Genomic DNA, 19,577 nt, shown 5'->3' with positions numbered 1-19,577 from the left:
TCATTTTTCTAATCCTGGATAACCCCTTTAATGCTTCTAAATAATGTGCAGAATATACAATTTAAGCCGCTTTGAGATAAACACCAAAAATGGTATATAAAAGGGGCTGTTCTGTCATTAAAAGAAACTCTGTAGCAATGATAGTTCTTTATGCCCAGAATCCCTGGGAGGGAACTACTATCAACTGTATCTACAACAATCCTTAGGACATTGGCAATCTTCCTTGTCTTGTTTGCCACATGCTGCTTCCGGCACTAAGACCATGTAGAGAACATCAGCATCCTGGCACAGAAACCGCAATGTATCACAACTTACCACTGACATCATCGATCAGTAGACACCTCAGCCACTTTTCATGGGATTATAGGGGGAAGTGCACAAAAGGGGGTCACTTATTGTCGAGATTGCACAAAGAAGCCATGACGGTAAGCATTATTAATCTGTGAGGTCACTATTAATGAGTGGGACACTAAGAGGAGCATTATAGCTGTTTGGGCTTAAATGAGGAACTATTACTGTATAGGGTACCAAAGATGGCACTTTAACTCTGTGGTAAATAAATCTTATCTGGGGCACAATATCAGTAACCATCAAGCACTTTTTCGGGGGGGGTCATTCTAGTTATGACAACGATATCTGACGTACAGTGTTTAAAAGCACTGAGCAACACAGCAGGTACCTAAATATTGGCAAATGGGGCAGCAATATGCACAGATAGCAGCACACCACTGTATGGGGGACATACTGGTCAGTAAACAATGGTTTATTCCTTAACAATATGGTGTTGTTCAGCTACTATGCAGCGGTAGTACAATTAATGGTCATGATGTGGCTGTACTATTTGGGCCCTGTAAAATGGTAACACTGGTCATTGTAATATTGGTGGTAATATTTACTTTTGGTGTGTTCTGATGGATCTTCTCCAAGTATTTTTTTTTACAGACCAATATACATTTTACGGTCTTTTACCATCACTTACTTGAGTACATTCTGTACAAGTATTCCTGCTACAACTCCCATTGTGGTGGGCAGACTGGCAGCACAAACGCCTTCTCGTTTTAAAGTCTTTTCATCGATGTTTGCAGCAACTACTAGAGGTGGTGCACACTGCAGAAGACAAACAAGAAAAGAAAGACATATTTATGGTTAACCTATGGGTCCAGATTTAGCTTTGGCAGGTCTTCACACACGTTATTGTCTTGGGTAGCTTCTGTATTCATAGCTTTGTACAAGCACAAAGACTTACCAAGTAATGGTTTAAAATAACTGGTGCAGAACTTAAAAGTATTTTTCATCATGTAGTACCAATTTCATATGAACTGCACACATGATTAGAAGAGTCAATAACTCTTTTAGGTGTTCTCCTATAGACATTAATGGAGAACAGCAGAGTAAGGCTTCGTTTATATAACGTGCCATTCATTCTTTTTCATGGGAAAACTACCTTTACAGTATGTATGAACAATGTTCTGTTTTCAAACAAATAGCCAAATAAACTCATGCAGAAAGGAAAAAGGTTTTGTTTCTAAAACAGTAAAACACTATTGATCATCAGATTTTAACTATGAAACAAATAGAATTACATACCGCAAAGCATGCTGTTTCCCCAGGTTTAATAAGTTGAATGTGTCCTGACACTGCATTCTCACTAACTCCAGACTCCATCCAGATCTGTCCAAGTTCATTACAAGCCTAGCAGAAAAAAAATTCACATGACAAAGGAGAAGCATAAGACTACAGAGGAACTATAGACATAACCTGTCATCACTTTCATGCTGCTCGAACCACAGGTCATCAGGGCACTTGTCAGAAGCTTTTCCCCTTCCCACCACCCTCAAATAATACACTGCTCAAAAAAAATAAAGGGAACATTAAGATAACATAGTAATATAGTTCATAAGGTTGAAAAAAAGACCAGAGTCCATCAAGTTCAACCTATAACCCTAATGAGTCCCTACTGAGTTGATCCAGAGGAAGGCAAAAAACCCTCATTCTATAGGTAAAATTCCTTCCCGACTCCAAATATGGCATCAGAATAGATCCCAGGATCAACGTTCTGTCCCTATAATTCTAGAATCCATAACCATCAATGTTATTATTCTCCAAAAATGCATCCAGACCCCTTTTGAATTCTTTTACAGAGTTCACCATGACCACCTCCTCAGGTAGAGAATTCCACAATCTCACTGCTCTTACAGTAAAGAACCCCCGTCTGTGCTGGTGTAGAAACCTTTTTTCCTCTAGACGTAGAGGATGCCCCCTTGTTATAGATACAGTCCTGGGTATAAATAGATCATGGGAGAGATCTCTGTCCCCTGATATATTTATACATAGTTATTACCGTAGGTCTCCCCTAAGCCTTTTTTTTTTCTAAACTACGGTAAATAACCCTAATTCTGATAATCTTTCTGGGTACTGTAGTCCTCCCATTCCCCATATTACCCTGGTTGCCTGTCTTTGAACCCTCTCCAGCTCCACTATATCTTTCTTGTACCCTGGTGCCCAGTACTGTACACAGTATTCTATGTGTGGTCTGACTAGTGATTTGTACAGCTGTAGAATTATTTCCTTGTCGTGGGCATCTATGCCCCTATTGATGCACTCCATGATTTTATTTGCCTTGACAGCAGCTGCCCGACACTGGTCACTACAGCTAAATTTACTCCTGATTCCTTTTCCACGTCAGTCGTCCCAAGTGTTCTCCCATTTAATACATAATCCCAGCCCGGATTTTTCCTCCCCATGTGCATTACCTTACATTTATCAGTGTTGAACCTCATCTGCCACATCCCAGCCCAAATCTCTAAGCTATCCAGATTCATTTGTAACAGTGTACTGTCCTCTATAGTGTTTACCGCTTTACAGAGTTTAGTATCATCTGCAAATATTTCTACTTTACTATTCAACCCCTCTACAAGGTCATTAATGAATATATTAAATAGAATAGGACCCAAGACTGACCCCTGTGATACCCCACTAGTAACAGTCACCCAATCAGAATAAGTACAATTAATAACCACCCTCTGTTTCCTATCGCTGAGCCAGTTACTTACCCACTTGCACACATTTCCCCCCAGTCCAATCCTTCTCACTTTATGCACCAACCTTTTATGTGGCACCGTATCAAATGCTTTGGAAAAATCCAGATATACGACATCCAGCGATTGCCCCTGGTCCAGTCTGGAGCTCACCTCCTCATAAAAGCTGATCAGTTTAGTTTGACAGGACCGATCCCTCATAAAGCCATGCTGATATGGGGTCATACATTTATTTTTATCAAGATATTCCAAAATAGCATCTCTTAGAAAACCCTCAAACAATTTACATACAAAAGGAGGTTAAAAGAATAGGCCTATAATTCTCAGGGTCTCCTTTTGACCCCTTTTTAAATATTGGTACCACATTTGCCATGTGCCAGTCCTGGTGAACAGTCCCTGTTACTACAGAGTCCAAGAATATTAAAAATAGGGGTCTGTCTATTACATTACTTAATTCCTTTAGAATACAGGGGTGAATGCCATCTGGACCTGGCAATTTGTCCATTTTGATTTTTTGTACGCGGCACTGTACTTCTTCCTGGGTTAGACAGGTGACCTGTACTTCATCCTGGGTACGACAGGTGACTTGTACTGGGGAGTTTACCTTATCTTGCTGTATTTCACCTGGCATTTCATTTTCCTCAGTGATGAAGTGGAGAATTTGTTTAATATATTTGCTTTTTCCTGATCCCGGTTTATAATTTCTTCTTTATCGTTTTTTTTTTAAAGGGCTTTCACTTACATTTTTAACCTTTCTGCTATTTATATAGTTAAAGTACATTTTGGGGTTAGTTTTACTCTCTTTGGCAGTGAATCTTTCTGTCTATTTTTGGGGCTTTAATCTGTATTTTACATATTTTTTTCTATAGCTTTTTAATGCTTCTTCACTGCCATCCTGTTTTAGTAGTTTAAATGCTTTATTTTTGTCGTTTATTGCCCCCTTAACATTTTTATTCATCATATTGGTTTTCTTTTATTTCTAACCCTTTTATTTCCATAAAAGGTATACACATTTTACAGTGAGACTTTAAGATATTTTTTAAAAAGTCTCCCATTTAGTGTCAGTATTCGTGTTTTTGAGGACATTATACCATTTTATATTGTTAAGGGCTTTTCTGAGTTGATCAAACTTTGCCTTCCTAAAGTTCTTTGTTTTTGCGGCCCCTCGAGAGATTCCCTTATTGAAGAACAAGCTATAAAATGTATTGTATTATGATCACTACTTCCTAGGTGTCCTTCTACTTGCACATTAGTTACACGGTCAAGTCTGTTGGTTAATATTAAGTCCAGTAGGGCGCCCCCTCTGGTCGGGCCCTGCACCATTTGGGACAGATAACTGTCTTTAGCTATAGTCAGAAACCTGTTTCCTACAGGTCTCAGTCTCCCAGTTTATATCAGGATAGTTAAAGTCCCCCATTATTATCACCTCATTCTGATTTGCTGCCTTGTTTATTTGCCTCAGTAATTGATCTTCTGCCTCTTCCATTAGGTTTGGTTTCTTATAGCAAATCCCTATCAAAATTTTTATCTCCATATATGTCTACCCATAATGACTCCACATTATCGTTTCCCTCCCATATATCCTCCCGCAGTACGGCCTTCAGACTCGATTTCACATAAAGACAGACTCATCCCCTTTCAGTTTTGTCCGATCCTTCCTGAATAGACTATAACCTTATGGGCTATGACGTCACGAGCCCCCGGAGCCGGCTCCAGCATTCGGAACAGTTTGTTCCAAACGCTGAGTAGCAGAGTACCCCTTTAAAACAAGTCAAAATGCCCGTATGACCTCCCTACATGCTCCTGATGAGGTGGCGGTCTCCTGAGGGATGTCCTCCCAGACCTGTACTAAAGCATCCGCCAACTCCTGGACAGTCTGTGGTGCAACGTGGAGTTGGTGGATAGCGCGAGACATAATGTCCCAGATGTGCTCAATCGGATTCAGGCCTGGGGAATGGGCGGGCCAGTCCATAGCATCAATGCCTTCCTCTTGCAGGAACTGCTGACACACTCCAGCCACATAAGGTCTAGCATTGTCTTGTATTAGGAGGAACCCAGGGCCAACCGCACCAGCATATGGTCTCACAAGGGGTCTGAGAATCTCATCTCGGTACCTAATGGCAGTCAGGCTACCTCTGGCAAGCACATGGAGGGCTGTGCGGCCCCCCCAAAGAAATGCCACCCCACACCATTACTGACCCACCGCCAAACCGGTCATGCTGGAGGATGTTGCTGGCAGCAGAACGTTCTCCACAGCGTCTCCAGACTCTGTCATGTCTGTCACATGTGCTCAGTGTGAACCTGCTTTCATCTGTGAAGAGCACAGGGGGCCAGTGGCGAATTTGCGATCTTGGTGTTCTCTGGCAAATTCCAAACATCCTGCACGGTGTTGGGCTGTAAGCACAACCCCCACTTGTGGACGTTGGCCCTCATACCACCCTCATGGAGTGTTTCTGATCGTTTGAGTGGATACATGCACATTTGTGGCCTGCTGGAGGTCATTTTGCAGGGCTCTCGCAGTGCTCCTCCTGCTCCTCCTTGCACAAAGGTGGAGGTAGCTGTTCTGCTGCTGGGTTGCTTCCCTCCTACGGCCTCCTCCACTTTTTCTGATGTACTGGCCTGTCTCCTGGTAGTGCCTCCATGCTGTGGACACTACGATGACAGACACAGCAAACCTTCTTGCCACAGCTCGCATTGATGTGCCATCCTGGATGAGCTGCACTACCTGAGCCACTTGTGTGAGTCTCATGCTACCACTAGAGTGAAAGCACTGCCAGCATTCAAAAGTGACCAAAACATCAGCCAGGAAGCATAGGAACTGAGAAGTGGTCTGTGGTCACCACCTGCAGAACCACCTTTATTGGGGGGTGTCTTGCCAATTGCCTATAATTTCCCACCTGTTGTCTGTTCCAATTGCACAACAACATGTGAAATTGATTGTCAATCAGTGTTGCTTCCTGAGTGGACAGTGTGATTTCACAGAAGTGTGATTGACTTGGAGTTACATTGTGTTGTTTAAGTGTTCCCTTTATTTTTTTGAGCAGTGTAAAATCACTCCATGTTAGGGTAAAGGCTGCGATCTATTAATCAAGGCTGGGGGGCAGGCAGAAGCCATCGGAGACCGCACTGATGACTTGTGGTTCAGGCAGCATGAGTAACGTGATGTCAGGTTCCCTTAAATTTTTTTTAAATTACAAAAACTACTGTAAATAGTAAATTACTTACAGTGTTAATGGCCATGCGTGCTTCAAAGTTATCAACACAGCTAAGTACAAGGTCTACTGGTTCTCCTTCTCTTAATGCTCCTTTGCTAAAATAGGAAGGAAAAAAAAAAAGAAGGTAATTCTGAAACTAAAATAAAATGTTTTTAATATAGGCTTCCACCATGTAATTCAGTATCACCACTGCTGTAAGATAAACACTCTGCAGTTTTTAATGTCTAGAAATGCTTTGCTCACTTTTAGAGATGAGCGAATTTACAGTAAATTCGATTCGTCACGAACTTCTCGGCTCGGCAGTTGATGACTTATCCTGCATAAATTAGTTCAGCTTTCAGGTGCTCCAGTGGGCTGGAAAAGGTGGATACAGTCCTAGGAAAGAGTCTTCTAGGACTGTATCCACCTTTTCCATCCCACGGGAGCACCTGAAAGCTGAACTAATTTATGCAGGAAAAGTCATCAACTGCCGAGCCGAGAAGTTCGTGACGAATCGAATTTACTGTAAATTCGCTCATCTCTACTCACTTTTACAAATGGGTAATACATTTGACTTGACAGTTCTTGGTATTGTAATGTGTGTGGCATCATTGGATGCCTGAGGTAAATTGATAATGCAAAAATCACTCCACTGTATGAGGCTAATTCATGGCCAAAAGTGCAAACAAATTCTCAGCAAATACACTGTAAATGCAAAGCAGAAATCCAACAGTATGCCCTGGATTTCTGTTGTGGATTTTGAGATAGATTTCTTTATAAAATCAGTAGTGTGTACATACCCTTACATTAGTATAATGCTGCACAACAGAAGACTGCAGAGGGGGGGGGGGGGGGGGGGATTGTGGGATAGAACAAATGATTACTGCTCAAAAAGGCACATATACCCACTAGCAGACATCTCAATAGGACCCTTTAGAATAGGTATTTCAATTACCAAGACAAGAAGGCTAAGTAGGAGTGGATTTGTGCAGTGCAAAATTAAGTTGTGTGTGTGTTTTTTTTTTTTTTATTATTATTATTTTTTTTTAATAAAGTCCAGTGTTATCTACTGAAATGAACTAATGGTTAACAATTGATAATACTATCTTTCCCAGGCCCCTCCTTAGGTCTGGGGGGCACTGTTGTACTGGGTCCCTTATGCTGTTCAGCAATTACAGGGGTTAAGACTCCATGTGATCAGAGCAAAGTATCTAGTGTGGGGTTGAATTTTTTTTAAATTTTTTATATGCTATGGGATCTTGATTACTTTTGACGATCTGTTAAAAGGGGTGTGAATTACAGGGGTACTCCGGGGAACTAAACCCACTGCCCATCCTTTCCCTCCCACCAACCTATTTATTTGTCTAAATGTCAAACATTAGCTATATAGAGCAGTTTCGATCTTTTGTAGCATAGAATTGATCAGTGTTATCAGTGCTCTGCTGCTCCAGCCTGCCATGGCTGGCTGGAGCATCAGATTGTCGATCAAATGGCGTGGAGGTCCCAGTCAGCTCCGCTGAGCTGTTGGGACTGTTTTACTTTCATTTTAGATGCCACAAACATCTGTGTCATAGAAGGCTAGCGGGTGCCTTGCATCCTTAAGGAGTAACGACATATAAAAAGGATCTGACAGTGCCCATTTAAAGCATAAAGAAAACCATAATCATACCTGTAATTGTAAAGAAAGATTTACCTTATTCTATCCATGAAATGTTGGAAGTTGTCTAGAGTTGTGATGTTGTAGTTATGAACTTCGAACTGGACATCGGGATTTATATTCCTGTAAGGCAGAAATAAGAATAAGTCAGGAAATGACTATACTCCTGTAAACAGAAGTGCTCTCTTAGGGCTGCGCGGTATGGCCAAATATGTGTATTGCGGTATTTTTGTAACTTATGGCGGTTCCAACGTATATAATGGTATCCCCCCCCCCCCCAAAATTAATTATCAGCCCAGCGCTGCGCTGTCACTATCGGGGTACTACTCATATAGTTCACCTGCAAGCGCTGCTCTCCTCGTCCTCCTGTTTGTTGCGGCCGCCGGTGCTGACACTCTATAGCTATATCCCTATGCCCAGGGTGCAAAAGGTAAAATAAACTTTAACGCATGTTCCTACGTCGGCCTTACGCTTTTCCCAGGGAATGGAACGTCGGAGAGCCATCAGCCTATCACCGGCTGCAGCGATGTTCTGCCTCGGCCAGTGATAGGCTGAGCCCACTGTCATGTAAAAAGCCGGCTTCTTACATGACAGTGCACTCAATCTATCACCGGCCGAGGCAGAACATCGCTGCAGCCAGTGATAAGCTGATGGCTCTCCGACGTTCCATTCCCTAAGAAGCTGGTCCGGACCGACAGGGAAGGTGAGTTAAAGATTATTTTGTTTACCTTTTGCAGCCCGGGCATAGGGATACAGTATAGAGCAGTAGTCTTCAACTTGCGGACCTCAAGATGTTGCAAAACTACAACTCCCAGCATGCCCGGACAGCCAACGGCTGTCCGGGTATGCTGGGAGTTGTAGTCTTGCAACATCTGGAGGTTGAAGACCACTCTATAATATACAATACTATAGAGCAGTGTTTCCCAACCAGGGTGCCTCCACATGTTACAAAACTACAACTCCCAGCATGCCTGGACAGCCTGTGGCAGCCTCTTGCTGTCCAGGCATGCTGGGAGTTGTAGTTTTGCAACACCTGGAGACACGCTGATTGGGAAACACTGGTATAGAGTGTCAGCACCGGCGGCCGCAACAAACAGGAGGACGAGGGGGGGCAGCGATTGTGGGTGACATATGGGTAGTACCCCGATGGGGACAGCAATTAATTGGGGGGGGCAGAACAGCGATCGCGGGTCACACATGATTAGTTCACCGATGTGGGGATAGCACAGCGCTGGGCTGACAATTCATTCATTCCTGAGGGGGAGGGGCCAAATCGGTATTGTGGTATGGGTTAAAATTCATATCGTGCTGCACAAAAATTTCTCTCTATCCGTTCTCCATGGAGTTTGCTCTAGTTACCTCAGGGTATGCTCAGCAGCCTCCACTTTGCTAAGCCCAGCCTGATGTGGCTGGAAGAAGAGCCTGTTCATATTTGCCAGCTCCACCTTATCATAGTCAAACAGTAGCAGCTGGAATGATAAAATACAGAAACATATTGTTGATAACAGGTAATCTTAAACGCGTGGGCAGAAAAGAAAATGCAAAAAAGAAATCCTTCTAGATCCCTAGTGCCAACCAGTTTTTTTTTCGTTTAGATATCTCCTTTATACTGTTATATGAGAAAAAATCTTCTGTCCATACAATGACTAGATCTTGTTCCGGGCCATACTGTACCTAAATGGGTATTCTAGGCATTTAACATTAATCGCCAGAACAGGCCATCAATGTCTGACTGGCAGGGCGCCAACACACAGTACCCTCACCACCAGGTCTTCATCAGGGCTGCAGCGCCAGCACATAGACAAAGAAAGACTGAAAGCAGCTGGCTCCAGTCATTGTGTAGTGGCGGTGCTGTGTTACTGCAGTGCCGACCTAATAAACTGAATGGGGGCTGCTCTGCAATAACCACCACACAATGAAAGGAGCCCATTCCTGCTGGCCAGAAGACCCTTCAAGTACACTTTGCACAGAAGACTGAACCTTGTTTGACAGGATCAGCTGACTACCGTGCTTGAAGGACTCGACTCTCTTGTGACAGCACGTTTGGGGAAAATTAATATGCCAAATTCTTTGTTCCCATGCAAGAAAATTTGTTTGGTGTTGAGTCAAACATACATGTTACTGGTGAACTCAGGTGAAATAACCTTAAAGGGGTATTCCAGGAAAAAAAAACTTTTTTTTAATATATCAACTGGCTCCAGAAAGTTAAACAGATTTGTAAATTACTTCAATTAAAAAATCTAAATCCTTTCAGTACTTATGAGCTTCTGAAGTTGAGTTGTTCTTTTCTGTCTAAGTGCTCTCTGATGACACGTGTCTCGGGAACTGCCCAGTTTAGAAGCAAATCCCCATAGCAAACCTCTTCTAAACTGGGCGGTTCCCGAGACACGTGTCATCAGAGAGCACTTAGACAGAAAAGAACAACTCAACTTCAGAAGCTCATAAGTACTGAAAGGATTAAGATTTTTTTTTATAGAAGTCATTTACAATCTGTTTAACTTTCTGGAGCCAGTTGATATATTAAAAAAAAAGTTTTTTCCTGGATAACCCCTTTAAAAACATAGCCAGCATTAGGGGACTCTTCAATGTACTTCTTTCCCAGTGCCACTTCTTGCTTCTTTTGGTTGTGTCCAGTGTTTTTGAGGAGGAAACATAAAGGTTGGGTTCACACATAGCATTTTGGTCAGTATATTTAGCCAAAGCCAGTAATTAGTCCAGAACACATGAAAGGTGCACATCTTTTCATCATGGTTAAAAAAAATGATAACTAAAATGATACATGTGAAGCCAGAATAACCCTTTTAAAACACAACCCTGCAGGCCTTCAAAGCTGCTTATTGGCAATGCCTGTTATTATTCATCCTATGATCTACTAGTACTTTAGGGTCCTAGTAGTACCCCACTAGGATGCATGGCACATGCAGGTTACTATTATCCACCTCTACATTTATCCACATTGAATCTCATACCAAGTTGCTGCCCAAAAATAAAGCTAGTCTCAATATATTTACAGGGTAGTTCTATTGTATAAGTTGTGGTGGACGAATGTAACCTACGGAGTGTTTCTCAAGTGCGGTCCTCAATTCCCCCCCCCCAACTTATTAGCAGCTGTATACTACAGAGGAAATTCTTTTCTTTTTGGATTTATTTTATGTCTGCCCACAGTGCTCTCTTCTGACACCTCTGCCCATGTCAGGAACTGTCCAGAGATGGAGAAAATCCCCATAGCAAACCTATCCTGCTCTGGACAGTTCCTGACATGGGCAGAGGTGTCAGCAGAGAGCATTGTGATCAGACAGAAATTTCTGGAATTCAAAAAGAAAAGATTTTCCTCTGTAGTATACAGCTGCTAATAAGTACCGGAAGGATTAAGAATTTTGAACAGAAGTAATTTTCAAATCTGTTTAACTTTCTGGCACCAGTTCATAAAAAAAGTTTTAAAAATAATGTTTTCCACCGTAGTACCCCTTTAAAATGACTATTGTGTTCTAGGCTGAAATGTGTAAATGGTAATACTGCCAAATAACCTTTCCAGGACAGTTTGAAAAGTGAGTGATTTCTATAATAAAGCTTGTAATTAAAATTGGTTAAAAGTCTGTATTACCTTACCGATTCCACATCTTGTTAGCATTTCTGCAGTGACGCTGCCCACACCGCCAACACCCACTACTGCCACAGTATAGGTTCGGATTTTCTAGGTCAGAAATGAATAATTTTTATAGTAAGAAAGGAACGCCAAGTCCGTTGTGCTCTGACCTCTTCAGCACAAAAAGAAAAACTAGAGCTGAATGGACCCTGAACAGGTTGGAGCACAACAGCAGTGTACAAGCAGCCTAAGAAATTACATTAAACAACAAAACATATGGATTTATTATAAACTAAATGTATTATGAAATAAGCAGGTATATAAATTCATAAACATGACAAACCTGAGGGCAGTGTATTACCGGGGGCTGACAGTCACTTTAAGGGTAGGGTCACATGACAGGGATCCGCAGCATATTTTACACTGCGGATCTGCCGGTGACCTGAACCTAAGTGTGCCTCCAGCTATACCCCCCCCTGCTCGCAGCGGCAATCCACCGCTCCAAGCAGTCACACAGGGCGGACTTCTTTGTGAGTCGCCGTGCGCATGCGCAGTGTACTCAGACATCACAGCCACACCGGGATGTCTGCGACTAGACTGAGCGTGCACGGCAACTAGCAGAGCAGGCCCCTGTGCGATTGCTCAGAGTGGTGTATTGCCGCCGTGGGGGAGAACAGCTGGAGGCACACTTAGGATCGGGTCACCGGCAGATCCGCAGCATTAAATACACTGTGGATCAGTGTCTTGTAACCCTTAATGTGCTGAGCTGTTCTACCAGACACAAAGGCATATACAAGAATGCTGCTGTGCTGCAGTGAACGGCTGGAACGTGGCCCTTACATTTCATGGATTACTAGCTCCCAGGAGAAAATCACAACATTTATTGGTACATAATTCCGCAGACAGTTGGGATGCTGAAAACAGCCTAGACAGCTGTGTTACACAGTTTGCGTAACTCCCATTGACATTAATGCACAAAGGTTGGGTTCCCAGCTCCTTGCACCTGCCGATGATTGCACACAACACCACCTCGGAGCGCGGAAGATCCACGAAAGAAAGTTCCAGGACCATGAGGATATAGTCCAAAATATCAAAATTATTTATATAAATATCGGATTCAAAAAGTGAGATGATCATAAAAAGACTGACGCATTTCGGACCGCAAGTCCTTAGTCATAGTCATTGATATTAGTAGAAGATGCGCTGATGGTGGGGCACCTGAAGCTACAATGTTTATGTAACTTTTAAACTCCCATTAGTGCGAGTTACATAAATTGTGTAAGTGCTCTGAGCCGCTGAGCACCGTTAGTGGTTGTTCCGTTGTAAAATGACAGGAGTTTAGTGGGAGAAAAATGACTGCATGTCCAGTATTTTTCTCCCACTACCTCCTCCAAAATAATGCACACCCGACAGACCCCATGCAAAGTCAAAGGGATCTGTCGGGACTCGTTGGCGCGTTCAAGGTACGTTAAGCACAAAAAAAAAATGGACCTCTTAAGGGGACGGAGCATAACGGTACTGTCAACCTAGCCTTCGACAGCTGTCTTGGATGTTTTTAGCTCCCCAACCTTCTTTTGGGCCACAAGCAGGCTGGAGATTTCCATGGAAATAAAAAAATTTTCATTAAGGTAAACCCTTATAATATTAGGAGGGTAAATGTAAGCTAGAGTGTCTTATCCAATTTATCACTTACCTCATAATCCTGAACTATTCCCATTCTCTTCAAAGCCATTAAACGACTAAAAAAAAAATGTAAAAAAATGTTTAAAAAAAAAAAAAAAGCATAAACATAATTTTTCTAGTGTATTGTTCACAACAATATACATATAGGTAAGGACCTGTCAGTCAAGCACAGTGAGTTGGGATTAGTGGTGAAGAGCCATTGCCTTGACTGTATACCCTGTTCCTGGCCTATCCTACAGCTACAATTACTCGGAAATGCTGCAGTGTTTCAGGGCAGATATGCACTGTAATGATGGAGTTCACGCCTGTTTCATGTTGCCTGTGGTTCTGACGCTAAAAAACAGATGTCAGGTTACCTTTAAAGGGATACTCCACCAAAAAACATCTTATCCTCTATCCAAAGGATAGGGGATAAGATGTCTGATCACGGGGGTCCCGCCTCCGGCGTCCGAAACACGGAAGCTTGGAGTTTCTGCATTCATGACGTCCATTCAGGTCTATGGGAGTGAGCGTGACGGCTTGTATGTAGCCATCACGCCTCCTCCCATAGAAATGAATGGAGGAGGCGTGGCAGCTGTAGTTGCCAGTCATCCGACACGGAGCAGAGTTTGCTCAGTGCATGGATGACTGGGGTGCCGCACCGCATGATTGGACATCTTATCCCCTATCCTTTGGATAGGGGATAAGATGTTTTTGGCAGAATACCCCTTTAACTGCTATGTACCAAGGTGTAGTGAACCCGGCTCTTATCTGACCATCTATGAGAAAATCCTGACAGTGATCACATGATCACATGCCAATAATGGTAACTTTTTCATATACACAAATTTCCAGTACCAACACTGCTCTGCTTGCAAAGCCTTAGGGCTCGTTCACATGAGCGGATTTTGCTACATATTTTAGTGCGGAATTTCAGCTGCTATAGCTTTTCTTCTACTGCTTATTTTTTGCTGGAAAGTCAATTATAAAATTAGCAGCAAAAAATAAGCTGAAAATTAGCAGCAAAAAAATTAAAATCAGCAGATAATCTGCACAAAAATCCACTTGTGTGAACGAGCCCTTAATCCTCATTCACACATTGCAGGTTCAGTCAGTATTTTGCATCAGTATTGAAAAAATCTAATTGAAAGGTTTATGCTTCTCTTCTTTGTATTCATGCCTGATTTTGGCTTAAAAATACTGCCGAAATATGCAATGTAGGCTTGAGGCCTAAGGGTAGGGTAACACGTAACGGATCCGCAGCGTATTTTACGATGTGGATCTGCCAGTGACCAACCCCATAGTGTGCCTCCAGCTGTGATCCGCCGCTCCGAACAGCCACACAGGGGCCTGCGAGTCGCTGCGTGCACTCACAGTGTACTCAGACATCGCTGTGCTTTTGGTCACAGCTGGAGGCACATTATGGGTCGGGTCACCGGCGGATCCGCAGTGTAAAATACACTGCGGTCCGTTACGTGTCGCCCTACCCTAAGGGTAGGTTTACACGTGCATATTTTCTGCTGCAGATTGAAGACAATGGCAGTAAAATCTGCAGAAGCAGATATGCGAAAGAAAATATGCATGTGAATGTACCCTAAAAGTGCAAGTGTTATTGAAATAAACTTTTGATATGTTATCCAGACATGTAAAAAGTTTAGATCGCATTGGGTCTCAGTCCTGAGACCAGCTGCAATAGTGAGTAATAGCTGGGGAAAGTGTGCACCTGGCAGGCATGACTCTTTTACGGTAACAGTCTATACTCAAACTTCAACTCCCGGCATGGCAGGACAGCCAACTGCTACGAGTGAAAGAGTCGGATCTGGTGGCCAGCCGGAAAGTAAAAAGTGCTGCCGCGCACTTTACCAGCTATTACTCATGGTCGCAGCAGGTCTCAGGACAGAGAACCAATGTGACCTAAACTTTTGACACAGCTGGATGAAATGTCAAATGTTTATTTTAATGACACCAATTATTTAAATCGGTCACGTAGTACTATAGTTTTTGGTGGTAATTTCCTAGAACCAGTGTCTCCCGATTCAGCCGATTCTTTATAAGGAGCACGCTTTTTATGGAGTCAGGCACTGCAGAGGCTGCCCCATGCTTTGAAATTTACATTATCTCTAAGGCTGCATTCACACCACGTTTTTGCAATACAGTTCCCGTATCAGGTTTTTGATGAAAAACGGATTCCTCAAAACCTGACTAAACTGTATCAAAATGGGTGTACAAATTTCAACCCTTATACAGTTAAAAACCGTATACGGTTTGAAAAATGATGTCCGGTTGCATCCGTTTTTTAAGAAAAAAAACATACGTTTTTAACTTTTCGCTCCATTTTGAATAAAGTTTCACTTGTTTGATTGAAATTCCAAGAACAAAAACTGTGCAAAGAAAACGTATGGTGAAAACCGGATGGAACCGTTCGTACATACAGTTCTGTATGGTTCCCATTGACTCCTGTGACAAAAAAAATAAAATAAAAATATGTACGGTTTAATACAGTTTTTCACCCGGACCAAAAACTGTGGTAGGCTATGGTTTTGGGTACAGGAAAAAAACTGACCAAACCTTACAGGATGCAAAACGGACACAACCTGATGGATCTTTTGGCATATGGTTTTCAATGGAGAGTCAATGCATACAGTTTTCAATACGGTTCCGTACGGTTTTCGCATTGAAAACGTACACGGGAACTGTATTGCAAAAACGTGGTGTGAATCCAGCCTTAGCTAGTGTAGATTTCAGTTACAAGAAATGCTATAGCTTTCTAGTGTTTTTTGTATATATAGTAGTAAATACATCATGGGGGAGATTTAGCAAAAACTGTTCAGAGCAAATGTTGCTGAGTTCCCATAGCAACCAATCAGATCGCTATTTTCATTTTTCAGAGGCCTGATTGGTTGCTATGGGTAACGGGGCAACTTTTTCTCTGGACAGGTTTTGATAAATCTCCCCCCATGTGTTTACGCTACGCCTCCTTTTACGCTAAGCCTTCCCAACCCAATTCTTTTTTTTCTCATTTTTATTTATTTTTTTTAAACTGGTGCATCTGGCATAAAATGACAAAAAGTTGCAAATTTTTTTCACAAACCTAGGGGGAGATTTATTAAAACCTGTGCAGAGGAAAGTTAACCAGTTGCCCGTAGCAACCAATCAGATTACTTCTTTCATTTTTAGAGGCCTTCCAAAAAATGAAAGTAGTAATCTGATTGGTTGCTATGTACAACTGGTCAACCTTTCCTCTGCACGAGTTTTAATAAATCGTTTGCTTGTGCAAAAATGTGCAACCTTTCTACACCAACTCCCTGGCGTATACCCTCCATAAATTCCCACCACTGTTTCGCCCCTACCTCAGTGTCTAGATTGCGGCAGAGGCATGGCCATTCTGGGGGAGATTTCTCAAAACCTGTCCAAAGGGAAAAGTTGCCTAGTTGCCCATAGCAACCAATCAGATCACTTTCATTTTTAACAAGGCCTCTGCAAAAAGGAGTAGTCCGGCGCGCACTTTTCTTATTTTATCCCGTCCGGGCTGCAAAAAAAAAAAAAAAAGAAAACAAACTTTCTCTTGCCTGCCTACACTCCCCCAGAGCTCCGGAACACTCCAGTACAGGTGTTCGGTCGCCGGGCTGTTTGTTTCTTACTTCCTGTTAGCCCGACACGTCACACGGAGCTTCAGCCTATCACTGGCCGAGGCGGGACATCGCTGCGGCTGGTGATAGGCTGAAGCTCCGTGCGACGTGCCGGGCTAACAGGAAGTAAGAAGAATACAGCCGGGGGACTGAACACCTGTACCGGAGCTCCGAGGGCGCGTAGGCAGGCAAGAGAAAGTTTGTTTTCTTTTTTTGCAGCCCGGACCGGATAAAATAAGAAAAGTGCGTGCCGGAGTACTCCTTTAAGAAGCGATCTGATTGGTTGCTATGGGCGACATTTTAATAAATCTCCCCCTCTAATCTGTAATATGTAGTATATTGATCTAAAATTTGGCATGCAACAGGAGTATAGTGGAAGGCAACCAGGTAGAAAGGGAACACTGTAGTAAAGGGAATCCAACCAACACTTAGGATTCTGATTTTGGTCACATGATGAAGAACGCCATTCATCTGACAATGGGAAGTACCCAGCACTACAAGGTGCAAGGCAAAAGTATGGAAGTAGTCCATAGTACAGTGGTCGTCAACCTTCGGACCTCCAGATGTTGCAAAACTACAACTCCCAGCATGCCCGGACAGCCAACGGCTGTCCGGGCATGCTGGGAATTGTAGTTTTGCAACATCTGGAGGTCCACAGGTTGACAACCACTGCCATAGTAACTACTCAGACTGGTTGCTATGGGCAATTCATTTGACTAGTTTTGATCAACCATAAAGGATGGCAGTAACAGTGTGGCAAACTGTGGGGGCATCCTCTGCCGCACAATTACCGCCATGTCTAAAGGCATTTATGTACCAATACATTAGTGACCTCATCGATCATAACAACCAATCCCAGACCAGCTTCCATGTCCTAGGGGTAAAATGAAATTGGTTGCTAGGGGCAACAAGAAAGCTTCCTTTGACAGCTGTGACACATGAGGCCCATTCTATGTCCCATGATCACCTGGCCATGCCCCATGAAATGTAGATGGAGCAGTGCCCTCCTACATGACCACCACACCAGCTGGGGCATGTACCTGTAGGGGTTGGAGTCCACCACCTCCGCACTCATCTTGCTGATCTTAGCCCGGGGGATCTCATGTCTGGTCCTGCCCAGCTCCTCTTCCAGCTCCCGGACCCTGGCCCGCAGCTCCTCCACCAGCCGGTCAGTAGCCATGGCCGAACACCGTGTATAGGATAGGAGTGATGCTCTGACTTAGTCACTGCCGCTTGAGACACGTCTGCAGATGGGAAGGGGAGGGACCACAGCCTACAACTCCCGGCATGCCTGCGATCTACCAGCCGCTTATGGCATGCTGGGAGTCGTAGTTTCTTTGGAGAGTTACTGCAGTGTGACTAGATATCAGGGTTTCCCAACCAGTGAGCCTCCAGCTGTTGCAAAACTACAACTCCCAGCATGCCCGACTGTCAAGGCATGCTGAGAGTTGTAGTTTTGCAACAGCTGGAGGTAGACTGGTTGGGAAACACTGCTATGGACACTGTGTGGTGGTCTTTAGTGCACTTTCCTCATTGACATATGCGAACGCCAGTATTATACCCCTACACAGCACTGTAGGGGCCTGCCAGCCTCAAATATGGCCGCGGCAGCAAGCACGTAACGTACGTCCTATACGCCTGCCCGAAAGTTTTTTGTTTTTTTTAAATAAACTTTAATCACAAACTTAACAAAGCCAATTATGTGTGAAAGGTAGAGAAGTCCAAGGGTACAGCAGCAGGGCTGGACTTTACTACTTTACTCCTCACAAACATGGCAGCGGTAGAGGCAGACACCAGCGCGGTCAGGGACCAGCACAAGTTTGACGAGCGCAGACTAGATGACTACCTGTCCAGCCTCCTGCCCGGCTTCAGCTCCAGTCCAGGGGAAGCGCTGACTGTCAGGCAGTACAGGTGAGAGGGCTGGGGTTGTGTCATGACAAGTGGGATCTGCAGGTGACAGGTGGGCGCTGCCAGACATCTGTGACTAGCTGCAGAATTATAGAGAAAAAAAGAAATTCTCATGATAGGGAGAGGCGAGATCTATCTATACCTGAGGAAAAGTTGCCCATAACAACCAATCAGATTGTTTCTTTAATTTTGCAGAGGTCTTGTTAAAAATGAAAGAAGCGAGCTGATTGGTTGCTATGGGCAACTTTTCCTCCTGCAGAGGTTTTGATAAATCTCCCCCATAGATCCTGAGGGAATCCTGACTGTAACACCTCTAGTCGGATCAGACTGTCACCTTAAATATGTTACACATGCACCTGTCACCTGTAATGGAGTAGTGATAGAGTGGACCGAGGATGATCCAAACTAGTACCTGATGGCGTGAAAGTATGGTGAGTGAAATACACCATACCGGTATATTAAAAACAACAACGGACCAGTGATCTGGTATGTAGTGTTCACGTAGAATGTCCAGAGACGACGATGACATACCTGAGGATGTTACCAGTTTTTGTCTGTTCATACAATTACAGGTTTGTTTACACACCTTTCACAGACATAATATTACCTTAAAGGGGTTATCCAGGAAAAAACTTTTTTATATCTATCAACTGGCTCCAGAAAGTTAAACAGATTTGTAAATTACTTCTATTAAAAAATCTTAATCCTTTCAGTACTTATGAGCTTCTGAATTTAAGGTTGTTCTTTCTGTCTAAGTGCTCTCTGATGACACCTGTCTCGGGAACCACCCAGTTTAGAAGAGGTTTGCTATGGGGATTTGCTTCTAAACTGGGCGGTTCCCGAGACACGTGTCATCAGAGAAGACTTAGACAGAAAAGAACGACCTTAACTTCAGAAGCTCAT

The 19,577-nt window shown here is 43.3% G+C and overlaps 2 protein-coding genes across 5 annotated transcripts in view; one reads left to right on the top strand and one right to left on the bottom strand.

Annotated features, from left to right (window-relative positions):
- UBA5 (ubiquitin like modifier activating enzyme 5) overlaps positions 1-18,208 on the bottom strand; it is a 36,455-nt gene extending 18,247 nt beyond the window's left edge. The window contains exons 1-8 of the mRNA XM_056520637.1: positions 17,807-18,208; positions 13,169-13,214; positions 11,494-11,583; positions 9,249-9,358; positions 7,926-8,012; positions 6,264-6,348; positions 1,588-1,692; positions 980-1,107 (exon numbers count right to left, since the gene is read on the bottom strand). Coding sequence (XP_056376612.1) covers positions 980-1,107; positions 1,588-1,692; positions 6,264-6,348; positions 7,926-8,012; positions 9,249-9,358; positions 11,494-11,583; positions 13,169-13,214; positions 17,807-17,946 — 791 coding nt within the window. The 5' untranslated portion in view covers positions 17,947-18,208. The remainder of the gene's footprint in view (positions 1-979; positions 1,108-1,587; positions 1,693-6,263; positions 6,349-7,925; positions 8,013-9,248; positions 9,359-11,493; positions 11,584-13,168; positions 13,215-17,806) is intronic.
- Positions 17,479-19,577, top strand: part of ACAD11 (acyl-CoA dehydrogenase family member 11) — an 83,476-nt gene continuing 81,377 nt past the window's right edge. For 2 of the 4 annotated variants that reach the window (XM_056520630.1, XM_056520632.1), the window contains exons 1-2: positions 17,479-17,646; positions 18,478-18,677. In XM_056520630.1, coding sequence (XP_056376605.1) covers positions 17,506-17,646; positions 18,478-18,677 — 341 coding nt within the window. In that variant the 5' untranslated portion in view covers positions 17,479-17,505. Of the gene's footprint in view, positions 17,647-18,477; positions 18,678-18,997; positions 19,106-19,577 lie in introns of those variants that run through there. The other 2 variants (XM_056520631.1, XM_056520633.1) reach the window with 2 other exon arrangements.

This window comes from Hyla sarda, chromosome 5, assembly GCF_029499605.1.
Source record: "Hyla sarda isolate aHylSar1 chromosome 5, aHylSar1.hap1, whole genome shotgun sequence".
In the NCBI taxonomy this organism is placed as follows: domain Eukaryota; kingdom Metazoa; phylum Chordata; class Amphibia; order Anura; family Hylidae; genus Hyla; species Hyla sarda.
This window is presented reverse-complemented; position numbering and strand designations above follow the sequence as displayed.